The 12331-nt window shown below is 43.9% G+C and overlaps 1 protein-coding gene across 2 annotated transcripts; it reads right to left on the reverse strand.

Moving 5' to 3' along the window:
- Positions 1-853: 853 nt before the first annotated feature.
- Positions 854-10739, reverse strand: ART5 (ADP-ribosyltransferase 5). 2 transcript variants are annotated; one of them, XM_051987465.1, is made up of 5 exons: positions 10566-10739; positions 9197-9329; positions 3988-4717; positions 1329-1361; positions 854-1231 (listed from the first exon to the last, which is right to left on the reverse strand). In XM_051987465.1, exons 2-5 carry the CDS (start codon positions 9251-9253, stop codon positions 1128-1130), a joined length of 924 nt encoding a protein of 307 aa, XP_051843425.1. In that variant the 5' UTR covers positions 9254-9329; positions 10566-10739; the 3' UTR covers positions 854-1127. The 2 variants fall into 2 exon arrangements, with proteins under 2 accessions (XP_051843425.1, XP_051843424.1); XM_051987464.1 differs by having other exon boundaries at positions 9197-9268; positions 10566-10735.
- Between the last annotated feature and the right edge of the window lie 1592 nt (positions 10740-12331).

Here is a 12331-nt window from a genome sequence, read left to right on the forward strand (position 1 = left end):
AAACACCATTATATCTATTTATCAAGTGTGTATACATCCTTCCTAAAAGACTGTAAGATACTGGAAAGCAAGAAATACCATTTTAGTAACTCCCAACTCTCAACACAATGACTCATCCAAAGTAGGTACTTAACATAGCAACATCAATATTATACAAAGATCAATTCTGAGGAACCATGACTCTCTCCAACAATGAGATGATGGAGGGCAGTTCCAATGATCTTGTGATGGAGAGAGCCATCCACTCAGAGAGAGGACTGTGAGAACTGAGTGTGGACCACAACATAGCATTTTCACTCTTTTTGATGTTGTTTGTTTGCATTTTGTTTTCATACTCATTTTCTTTTCTTTTTGATCTGATTTTTCTTGTGCAACAAGAGAATTGTATAAAAATGTTTACACATAAAAAAAAAGTAGGTACTTAAGGAAATATTTTTAAATTGAGTTGAGGTTAAGGAACAGACCTTTTTTGTGGTCACTGAAACTTCCCATGTTTGGCCAAAGTCAACAAAACAACAATCACTTTGTAAATATAACCCATATTATGAAACAAGTTGGGTTCTCTCCCCTGCAATTTCCTGAATCTCTAAGCCACTGCACGGGCAGGAAATGCAATCAGATAGGGAGATGAATTGCCTAAAAGGAGATGTGTATATTTGTTTATATTGGGAAGTAGCTGAACATTTAAAACGAAGACAATAAATTGCTTTATTGCAATACATCAGAAGAGAATGCATGGAAAACCCTGTCTGAGACACATTAGGGGCTGAACAAATGTAAAACTCACCAGCCCAGGGACCTACCAGTTAATGAACGGGGCCATCCCCCTGTGCCTGGAAGAATGAGACAGACATTTTGCAAGGTCTTTTATTGAGAGATGGCTATGGCAACAACCACAAAGTGGAGTGACCTCACCTACTGCAGCTTCCCCTCCGCCTGGTCTGTGGGGCCTGCGGTCCCTGCCCTGATCCCAGGACACTATTCACAGACACTCCCAAACACCTTCATCATCATCATCCTTATCTTCTTTTTCCTCTGCTTTCTTCTCCAGGCTGTCTCAACCTGGCAGGGCTTACACAACAGGGGACCCAGAGGTCCCTACAACTTCCCAGCCCGGGGCTGGAGGGTCAGGGCACTGGGCCTGAGAGTTGGAAGGCTCCAGGAGGCAGGAGCAGAGTCCTTGGCATCAGCTCAAGCCAAGATCCTGGGGGGAGAGCATCCCAACTTTGTCCTGCCAGGAAGAGAAGAGGGGGAATGGATCAGCTGAATCTGGGAGAGGTCTGGGGTCTTTCTTTCCCAATCCAGGGTAAAGCAGATAGAGGACTCACCTGCATTAGATTCACAGTCCTCCTTCTTCTCTCCTGGAAACCCAAGAGAAATAGATAAAAGCCTTGCTCTGGATTAACTGTCCCCAAAGCTTCCCCGAATTTGTCCTTTCTTTATATCCTGACATAAGTTATTCCACTCAGCCACCCCACTTCTAAGGGAACCCATTCTCCTTCCCCTTTCCTTTCTGCAGGGCGCTAACCTTCTTTCCCTCAGCAACCTTCTTCTATCTTCTAGTTTCAATTTCTTCATTCTATCTTTATGATCCCAGTAATGTTTGAGTGAGGGTTGTCTCCTGTCTCTCCTAGGGGATCAACTCCCCACACATTTAATCTTTAAGTTGGAAGGGAACTTGAAGACAGAGGACCACCTGACAGATTCCATCTGAGTGGGAATACCCTCTCCAGTGTTCTGGCAGGTGGTTATCCAACCTCCTCTTGAAGAAGTGATAAAGATCTCACTAGTTTCTGAGGGAGTCCATCAGACTTTTGGGCAGCACTCATCATGAGGAAATATTTCTGCCCTCAAACTTCAATCGGCCCTTTTGATCTTTGTCCTGGAATCTGAGACCAAGAAAAACAAGTCTGAGCCTGTCCTACATGTTCATCTTTTAAATACTTGAAGAGCTAAATGCTGCTATCCTTTCTCTTCTTCCTGCTAAATAAGCCCAGTGCCTTTTGTCTCAGAGATGGAATATGCTGACCCAGTAGCAATAGAGGTGTTGAGTTTCAGCTTCTCTAGGAAAAGGGACATCTTTTGTGAACATTAGAGAGGAATCACAGAAGGAATTAAATCATTCTGACTTCTAAGATGATGAGAATCCTATTAGCATCCATCTTTCTTCTTTTTTTCTTTGTATTGGGACAGGGGAGGAAAAGAAGGTATTGAGTTACATTAGTGACCATGTTGTCACGTGGATAGTGTCCTCAATCCCACCAAGTTGTGAAGAAACTTGAGAGGAGTGAAGGGTTCTAAAGAGGAGCATCTTCCTTAATGAGTCCTCAAATCAACCAGGGCCAAGGATTCCATGCTAGTCTAAGTAAGGTGAGTAAGTAAGTAAGAGTTGTAGTTTGAGAGATCTTAGAAATGCCTTCTAACCTGGGCCTGAGAAGTTTTCTTTTAGAAGAACTTCTAATGATCTTTCCAACATTAATTTCTCTCTTTTTAATGTCTAGAAAATTTCATTCTATCTGGAATGTGTGGAGTCTAGAGACTTGAAGAGGGGGACTTCTCAGGGTTGTAGGGGAATTGGTAAAACCATTGGGCAAAGGACCTGAACTCAAATGCTTCCTCTGCTACTTGTTCCTTGTTTGGTCCTGGGCAAATCCCTTTTATCTTCTACAAAATGATAATGGAATGTGATCTCTGATGCTGTAATAGAGTCCTGGACTTAGCATGAGTTTAAATCACATTGTACACACTTGCTAGCTGTCATCTGTAAATGGGGGATGGGATTTAATGACTTCTCATGTCTCTTCTAACTCTAATTCCTATTATCTTTAAAGTCTAAGAACTAGGTAGCAAGACATAATTGGTTGCAACAGGAAAAGGAAGGTAATTAGGAAATAAAGGCAGCAGAGGGAACCAAACAGGCTTAGGAGTCAGGAAGGCCCAAGATCAACAAAGTTTAGAAAATACAAGAAAATGGAAGTCCTAAGAGGAGAAAGTAAGAGTCCCCTGACGTGGCTCAGCTCTGAGAGGAACTGGTGTCTCAGGAAGCTGAGGTGAGTTAGTGATGTCTGAATTCTGAGGTGGGGTCCTTGGATCTGAAAGCAACAGGGTGATGAGTGTCAGGGAAAGTATCCAAGTAGAGACTGGATAATCCCATTAGAGAGAAGGTGGGTTTTCTTGCATTGGGGATGGAACTAAATGCCTACTGAGGGTTCTGCCACCCTAAAGCTTTAGAATTGTGATTCCATGATCCTATAGGGTCTTCCTCTTTCCTAACAAAATCATAAAATCACAGATCTTCCAACCAGAAACAACTTCCTTTCTCTAACCAAGCAGGATAAAGCACTGACTTTAAAGTCACAGGATCTGAGTTCAAATGTTGCCTGTGACATATACAAGTCTGTGAGTCTCTTAAACCTCTCTAGGTCTCAGTTTTTCATATATAAGACTTGAGGGTTGGATTAAATGTTTTTAGATATTTCCTTTCCAACTTTAGATCTAAGATTCTAAGAATCTTCCAGGCTACAATCCAGATAAGAAATTATTCATCTTTCCCAGAAGACTTCCAGGGATGGGAAACTCTTTACTTCCTAAAATCAATCATTCTACTTTGGGAAATGTCTTGTTGGGAAATATTTTCTTTGCATTAACTTTACTTTTTAAAGAACCTTTATAATTCTATCCCTCCACTGCTGGTCCTACTTCTGGCCTTTGGGTCAAGTAGAATACATTGTCTCATCCTTCTACAACATTACAATCCTCCAAATATTTAATCATAATGAGCAATGTGGTCTAGAGGAATGGGCATTGGCTGTAGGGCCAGTAGACTGAATCTTGATCTTGCTTCTTGCTCTCTCTCAATTAATTTCTCTGGGACTAATTTTCCTTCTCTGTAAAATGAAAGACTTAGACCAGAGGGTCACAAAGTTCCCTTCCAGCTCTGAATCCTAGGATGGTCTGTTTAGCTCCTGCCCCTATCCCTCCACTCACCGCCCAGGTAGGCACAGTTGAAATGGCTGCAGGTCCGATTGAGGCTCCTGATGGTCACTAGGTTTCGGGTCCCATCCTGAGAGAAGTCAGACACCAGGAAAACCTCATGAGGCGGAAGGAGAACCTCTCGCTCCTCTGGGAAGACTGAAAGGGCTTGTATAGGAACTCCAAAACAAGTGTTCATGGTGAAGAAGGTGGAGTTTCCAAATCCCTGGGCCACCCCTTTCTCCTCAGAGGTGGAGGTGAACTGGCCAAGGCGAATGACATCTCCCAGCTGCGTAGGCTGGAAGCGGAGGCTGCTCACCCCTCGGAACACCTCCTGCCCAGGGCCCTCCTGGCAGCTCTCCGGAGCTCTCAGCAGCTGCAGGGCCCGCATCAGGTAGAAATGTAGGGCCTTGAAGGGGAAGTGCTCCATGTAGTCCTCCCGAGAGCTGCCCGCGGTCCTCACGGCGGAGTTCAGCTCCCGGTACAGAGGGTTGGATGAATTGGTGTAGACCATGACGGCCACAGCGTGCTGGGTTCGGAAGCCCAGGGGCAGCGTGAGCCCCCTTCTCTGGCTCTCCCAGGCAGCTGTGGCAGCTCCCCAGGACTCCCGGAGGAGGGAGTGCTGAGCCATCTCCTCCTGGAGCAGGTGGGGGACCTCCTCCTCCATCTCCTCCACACAGTCCAAGTAAGCATCATCAAAGGCATCGGGAGCTGGGCCCAAAGGCACAGTGGGGACAAGGTGGGCCTATGGACGGGGGGAGCGGGGATTGAAAGAGAGGAACAGAGAAGAGAGGCTATGTGGGGAAGGGGGTGAATCTGGAGCATCTCCCATAGCTGCCGGGGAGTGTCCTGGTGCTTCAGATACAAAACAGTCTCACTGACCCAGCCCCCACCCAGCCTTCTCTGAGGTACAGCCTCACTATACTCTACACAAATACTGTAGGCAGGACCCTTCTTCCACATTTCTGTTCCTTCTTGGTTTCTTGGGTCCCCTTCAATTCTGAAAGTCTAGCAATTGTGATTTAGATTTCTTTTTTTTTTTAATATATATATATATAAATTTTATTTTATTTAATAATAACTTCACATTGACAGAATCCATGCCAGGATAATTTCTACACGACATTATCCCTTGCAATGTGATTTAGATTTCTAAAGTGTAATGGCACTAGGTGACATGGACAGTGAATACATGTGGGATGCTTTGAAGTTCTCTGGGCAACTTCAGCCATCTGTCCTTATTGAATGATCAGGAAAATCAGGCATATGGGAGGGTTCCAGATCTTCCATATTGGTTCTGGACTGCTTACTTGGGAAAAATCCAAGAGATTCTAAGTTCATGGTCTGTCGGGGGAGGGACATCAATTTGACTTCAATCTACTAGGTTAGGGATGTCCCCAGATATCACAAATCCTTTGATTACTGAAGATTGTTATGTTAAAGAATTATAGAATCTCAGAACTGACCATCTCTGTTCCCCCAAAGCTCAACTAAAATATAGCTTCCAAAAAGAGACCTTTCCTGATCCATCTCTCTCCCCACTTGTTAGTTTGGAAAGTGTTTACAATAAATAATGGCAGTAAAAGAACAGGGTCTACTGGCTAGAGCACACTCCATGGATTGCCAAGGCTTGTGTATCCTAGCTATTTCTGGGGAACTACATTGGCTCAGTTCCAAAGGGCTTGGCTGTGTGGGATGAGACAGTTGAAGTGGTCCCTTGGTCAGTACTTCCTGAAGCAATAAAGTCAGGAAAGAATGAAGAAGAGGGAGAGAGAAGCTAAGCTGCCTCCCCTTTGCAACCATCAGCATACCCCCCCACTTCCGTTAGGAGAAGTGAAGAATGAAGGGATCCCTCAGGGTCTGCTGCTTTATCCCAAAGCATCATAATCCTTGAGAGTTAAACACGTGTTCCTTTCTCCAACAAACTAGGTCACAGACTTTATAGGATAGGTATGTATGTATATGTGCAAATATGTGTATATTTTGAATATGAGCTTGGATAGACTGGGAGGTAGTGAAGATTAGAAGGTCCGGAGTACTATAATCCATGGGATCATGAAGAGCTGAACAGGATTGACTGACTGAACAACATATATATGGTATTTATATAGGTGTTTACTTATTCTTTCTCCCAATAGAATGTAAGCTTCTTGAGGACAGGGACAATTTCATTTTTTGCTCTGTATTCAACAGCACTCAGCACAGTGATTGACAGGTAATAGGCACTTAATAAATAACGATTGATTGATGATATTACCCCTTTCTTGTTCCTTTCAGCAATAGCACAGCAAAGCTAACAGTATGATATGGCAGCCAAAAAAATAATCCGATCTTAGATTTCAATATGAAAGATGTTGGAGCTCATGGAGATGGAGATATGCTGATGACCCTGTTCTTCTCTGCCCTAATCAGACAATATCTTGAGGATTATGCTAAATTGGGAGAACATTTTAGGAACTACAATGATAAACTAGAATGTGATCAAAGGAGAGTGGCTGAGTCACACATGGTTAAGCAACCATGCCTTTGAGGTTCAGTTGTTGCTTATCCAGTTTTGAAGAGGACTTAAGATATTATGGAGTGATATCTTCACTTTGTGCTAGATGGATTAAAGGAGGACAGGATTGTACAAACTCATCAGCCTCATTATCTCTTACAGAGTTACTGGAGTCCAGTAGCAAGGCAAAAGTCAGGATGACTGCTCAGGATGCAGTGGATGACCTTGGCCATGAATGACCAAACTCTGAGCACTCCTCAGCACTTGCTTCTGTTGCCTTGATAGGTGTTGGCGAAATTGTTCTCATCTACCCATTCTCCAGGGAAAGTTTTTACATGCTTGGAGTAGACTTCCACTTAACACACTGACAAATTTAAGGCCCATAGATTACCCTCAACCTTGTTTAGTCAGTCTGCCAAGACAATTTACCAGTGTCTGGCTGCTGCCCATGCTACAGCTGTAGCCACAGATGACACTTGGCTGACAGTTGGACAGCAGAGATAGATGAATAGCCCTGGTTCTATAAGCCCTCACAGCAGAGATGCTAGTTCTCCCTGAACAACCCATACACATAACCAGGGAGGAGAAAATAATATTTAAGTGTGATTAAATACTACACAGAAACATTATTCTTATTCTGCTAGGCTCCAGAATTGTAAAGGAGCTCAGAAGTTATTGGTTCCAGTTCATCACTGAAAAAGAATCCATCCTAGAGAACATCTGACAAAAAAGACCAAAATAAAGTCTTTAACTAAAGACCTTCAAGGAGAAGGGAGCTCATGATTTCATGAGGAAGTCTATTCCATTTCAGAAGGCTCCACTTGTTTTTGAAAGTTCTTCCCAACATCAAACCCAAATTTGTCTCCTGCAATTTATACCCATTAATCCCATTCCATCCAGTTCTGCTCTCTAGGGTCAAATAGAATATGCCTTTCTACTGTAGGAGACAATCTTTCAAATACTTGAAGACAGATATCATCTCCCTTTCCCCCAGTTTTCAGTTCTTCTCTTCTCAGGGTTCCTTTAACTAATCTTTGTGATTGTCTCAAATCATCTCCCTTTCCCCCAGTTTTCAGTTCTTCTCTTCTCAGGGTCCCTTTAACTAATCTTTGTGATTGTCTCAAGACATTCACTTTCCTGTCCTTCTTTGGAAACTCTCCAATTTATTAATACCCTCTCCAAAATGTGGCTTATTGAATGAACTACAATACTTTCTCCATAGTCTGTTCAGGCTGACTATAAAGGAACTATTACCTCTATTTTTGGATGTCTCTCTTAATGAAGCCTAAGATTGCTTCAGCTTTCTTAGTTTCCATATGATATGGTTAACTCACTCTTGAGTTTGTAGTCCCCCAAAATCCTCAAGTCTTTTCCAGATAAACTGCTATCAAGTCAGGTCTCCCCAATTTTGCATTTGTGAAATTGATTTTTTGAGCCCAAGTGTGGGACCTTTCATTTATCACTATTAAATTTCATTTTGTTTTGACCCAATGTTAAAATTTCTGCCTTCATGAAGAATTCTATGTTTGTGTCATCTGAAAATTTAATAAGCATGCCATTTTTGTCTTATCAATGTCATTAATATAAATGTAAAAAGTCCAGGGCCAAGCATAGAAGAAAGGGGACACTCCTCTGGGGATCTTCTTCCAATCTGATGTTATCTTATTAGTGCCTGAATTTTGGGACCTACCATTCAATCAGCTCTGAGTCTTGAACTGTGTCAGATTCAAATCTGGCCCAGCACACAACTTCCAAGAGACACACATGGTGTAGGGAAATATAAAAAAAAAAAGAGACCAGGAAAAGTCCCCTGGAACACTCCATCCCTCCCTGAACTGAGCCTCCCCCACTTCTCTCCTCCCCGCTCTCCCTTCCAAAAGCTACATTGCTCCAATGAGATGAAAGTCCATCTGGTTCTTACTATTTGGTTCTCCTAAAACAATTAGATATGCATTAGTAATATAATTTGACCAGCCCTATAACATCTTCAGGCATATCCAGTGTGGGAACTGCTGCTTCCTCTGAACTATTGTCATTCTTTGTTGCCCTTCCTTCCTTATCTGCACCCCATTCTCACTCCCCTTGTAAACTCACTCCCTTTAAAAATATCTACCTATTAGTGCAGAACTAACGGGTCAGCTATATCCTGTAATTTTCAGAATGCCTACATATCAAGCTGGAAATCATGGATTCTTTTTTATTTCCAGGTCCCATTCATCCATTTCCTCTAAACCCAGCTGTAATGGTCCCTCCGTTCCTCCATTCTTTCTCCTCCCCTATTCAGACGGTCCAACCCAGTATCCAGACCCCAAGTCTGACCACAATCACCTGCCTTGAGAGGTGATTAAAGGGAGACAAGGACACATGAGAAGGGTGGAAGTCACAGGAAGGGCTTGAGGATATTGGGAACAGTGAGGGTCTCAGGAAGGATATGAAAGTCCTGGGAATGCAACTGTTCTGGGGAAAGGACTAGGGAGAGGACTAGTGATCTTGAGGACATTGTAGGTCCCAGGAGGTGTTTGAGGAGGAAGAGGAAGGTCCTGGGAACAGCAACTGTTTTGGGGAGAGGACTAGGGAGGGGACTAGTGATCTTGAGGAAGTCCCAGGAGGTGTTTGAGGAGGAAGAGGAAAAGAGCTCAGTGAGATTCCAGGAGGAGGCTTGGAGAAGGAGGCTAGAGGTCCAGGGGAGGAGGACGAAGGGGGGCGGATGGAGGTACCATTCATTACCTGTGTCAGGGAGCTGAAGCCCAGGCAGCTAAGTGTAATCATCAGGGCGGGCAGCATTGTCCCTGGGGGAGACTGGAAGGAAAGGGAGTGACTTGTGGAGATTGGGGGTGAATTTGTAGAAGGCTGAATAATTCTGATTTTTAAAAAAACAATTATGTGAGCATTTTTTCTATCCCCTCCCTGTTTTGTAAGGAGAAATGAATTAGTTCAAGGATTCTATGACAACAGGGTTGGAGGAAGGTTTCTTTTGTTTGTGTGTCTAATGCTATTCATATGGGGTGAATTTTTTTTTCTGAATTATTTCTGAATTTTTACATATAAACCCTTGTGAATAACAACGACTGAACTCACCCTTCTGTTCTGGAGTTGGTGGAAAAGAAAAGAGAGGGAAGGGTGTGTATGGGGAGGTGTGGGTGTGAACCAGCTCCCCCATTATGGTGATAACAGCAGGAAAAAATAAAGGTGTATAGGGATTGAGCCAAACAGGTTCAGGAGCCAGGAACTCCCAGGAGTCTTGGATCACAAGTGAAGGGGCAAGAAAGTTTAAAAAAAAATTATCAAAATTCTGGGGCCAAAGGCAGAGGGTTCAGTCTTCTCTTGAATTAGCCATCAAGAAGTTGGGGTCCAGGGATGATAATGGCTAGTCAATGAAACCTGAAGCAAACTTCCAAATGCTGCATGAAAAGAGACAGCATTTGAAGGGTAGGGGAAAGGTTGTCAGAAAGCCAGGAGGGAAAAGCTGAACCTGCTCCAGGAACCATCTGACCTTGCACTCAGACTGCAGGCTGCATCCATTTTGAGTGCTTTGACAGTATGAGAGAGAGAATAGGAGGAAGAAAATGCAGCCTGGAGAGATTTTTTTTCTCTCTCCATCCTCTTCTCCCTCCTCCCCGCCCCCATCCCAACAGACATACAAACACACACAAAGAGAAGAGATAACGCGAGGTTTGGGAGAAGGAGATGAGGTTTGGGGCTGACGAAATAAAAGAAGGGGGGCTGCAGATAGGGGCTGCGGAAAAATCTTAAGGGCAGGGCTGAAGAGAGGAAAAGAGAAAGATTAAGGATAGAATGAAGGGTGGGGCTGAAAAATAAAAGGGTGAAGAGGGGAGAATGGAAGTGGGGCTAACGGGATGGAAAGGGTCTTGATTAAAGGAGAGAAAAGAATGATAAGGATAGAATGGAGGAAGGGAAAGAAAGGATGGAATGAGGGAGGCAATGAAGAGGAGAGGATCAAAATGGAGGAAAAAGGGACGGGGATATAGGGGGGAGTGGACAATTAGGTGGGTCAGGGTGGGTGTCCCAAGGGGTGGCGCAATGCAGCTGCTCAAAAGCCTGGACCGAGGTAGCCCCGTGGGGACCCCGTACCCACCTCGGGGCACAGCGTGGAGCCGATGCCTTGGGGCCTGGAGCCTGGAACACAGCTGGAACCAGAGGGACGGAGGCTGGGGTCTCAGCTGATACTATAGCAGTTCCAGAGTGGGCAGGATAAATAAAATCCTGCCTAAGTATAGTCGGCTCCACGATCACCCGCACCCCCCTTCCCTGAAACCCGACACGGCAGTCCCTCCTTCCTATCCCTGCTCTAGGAGGGGAGAGGCTACAGCGGCCAGTTATCCCCTTCCCCTGGCTGTGCTTGGGGAAAAGAGACAGTAACCCCACATCAAATTGGAGGCTTCCTAAGGGCTGGTCAGAGCGGGTCTCCTCAGTCCTAGGGTTCCCAGACGGAAGGGGCCTTGAACTGATGTACTGTAAATTGATTCACAATTCCTGCATCTGGACTTGTCCTTTTGTCCCACCCTCCCATCCCCCACTCCGCCGCATCCACTGGAAACGGGGGGGATGAAGCCTCAGAAAAGAGTCTGAACTCCAAACCCTCACCCGCAGCCAGTCTCCCAAAAATTCTTCCGCCTCCCATCAGGTGACTTCTTGTTTATAAACACTCTCTCCAGCTCCCTTGTGTCCTTGTTCAATCCCACTATAAATAGACCCCGGACAAGATTTCTAGGGTCCTGCCAGAGGTTAATCAAAGAACTAGGACAATTGGAGAGAAATCATGGGCGGCCGGCACATTCTGTCCCAACTTTCCGCAGCTCAAGTACTCTCTCCCTCTCCAAGTCTACATTGCTCTCTCAATATCCTCAGTATCTCTCAACCCTGAGAGAATGGCTCTCAATACCTTTTTTTCCTCACAGACATCTTACTTATGGGCCTGAACACATCCTTAGTGATATCTAACTTCCCTGTCAGATTGATCTCATTTCTTTTGAAATTAATACATTCTCCACTATCGAGGAAATTTTTAAGCAGAGGCTGGATAAATTACTCAACTTCTGATTGATGAGAATTTTCCCTATCTAACCCAATCTCAAACCTACCACCCAGCTTTCTAGCTTTCTTTATAATTTTCTTCATAACTGTAGCAACTCTATCTCACTCACACATCTTCCTTTTTCCCCCTACCTCTATCTCTGGGAGCAATAATCAAATCAATACTACTATTCCAGAAAAATAATTGTTCACATAAAGTATAGCTCCATTCACTATCCTTGTAAATTTCCAGGCCAAAATACCCCTTCTTAATCACCATTCCCTTTATCTATTGTCTTCCCCTTTTATAATGTAAGCTCCTTGAGATCAGGAATTGTCTTACTACTTCTGTTTATTTCCAGTACTACTTTTATTTCCAACCCAGTGCTGGACACAAAGTGCTAAATACAAATGTTTTATACTTGGCAGGTATGTCCTTCTGTCAATTATCCACCATTTATTAATTCTGTAAAGAGTTAAGGTTGTGGGGATAGCTAGGTGGTACAGTGGATAGAGCACCAGCCTTGAAGTTAGGAGGATCTGAGAGTTCAAATCTGACCTCAGACATTTAACATTTCCTAGCTATGTGACCCAGGGCAAGTCACTTAACCCCAATTGCCTCAGCCAAAAAAAAAAAAAAAGAATTAAGGGGATGGGTCCCCTGAAGTCCTTTCCAATTGTGACTTCTAAGATCTTAAATAATTCTATGATTTGATGCTTGAACTCTATGGTTTTAAATGTAAATTATTTTCTAAGCAATATGTAAGAGCATTAGAATGTGGACTCCTAGAAAGCAGGATTCCCCTGGAGTCTAACCTTTACTTCAAC

This window comes from Antechinus flavipes, chromosome 3 (assembly GCF_016432865.1).
Source record: "Antechinus flavipes isolate AdamAnt ecotype Samford, QLD, Australia chromosome 3, AdamAnt_v2, whole genome shotgun sequence".
Taxonomy (NCBI): Eukaryota; Metazoa; Chordata; class Mammalia; order Dasyuromorphia; family Dasyuridae; genus Antechinus; species Antechinus flavipes.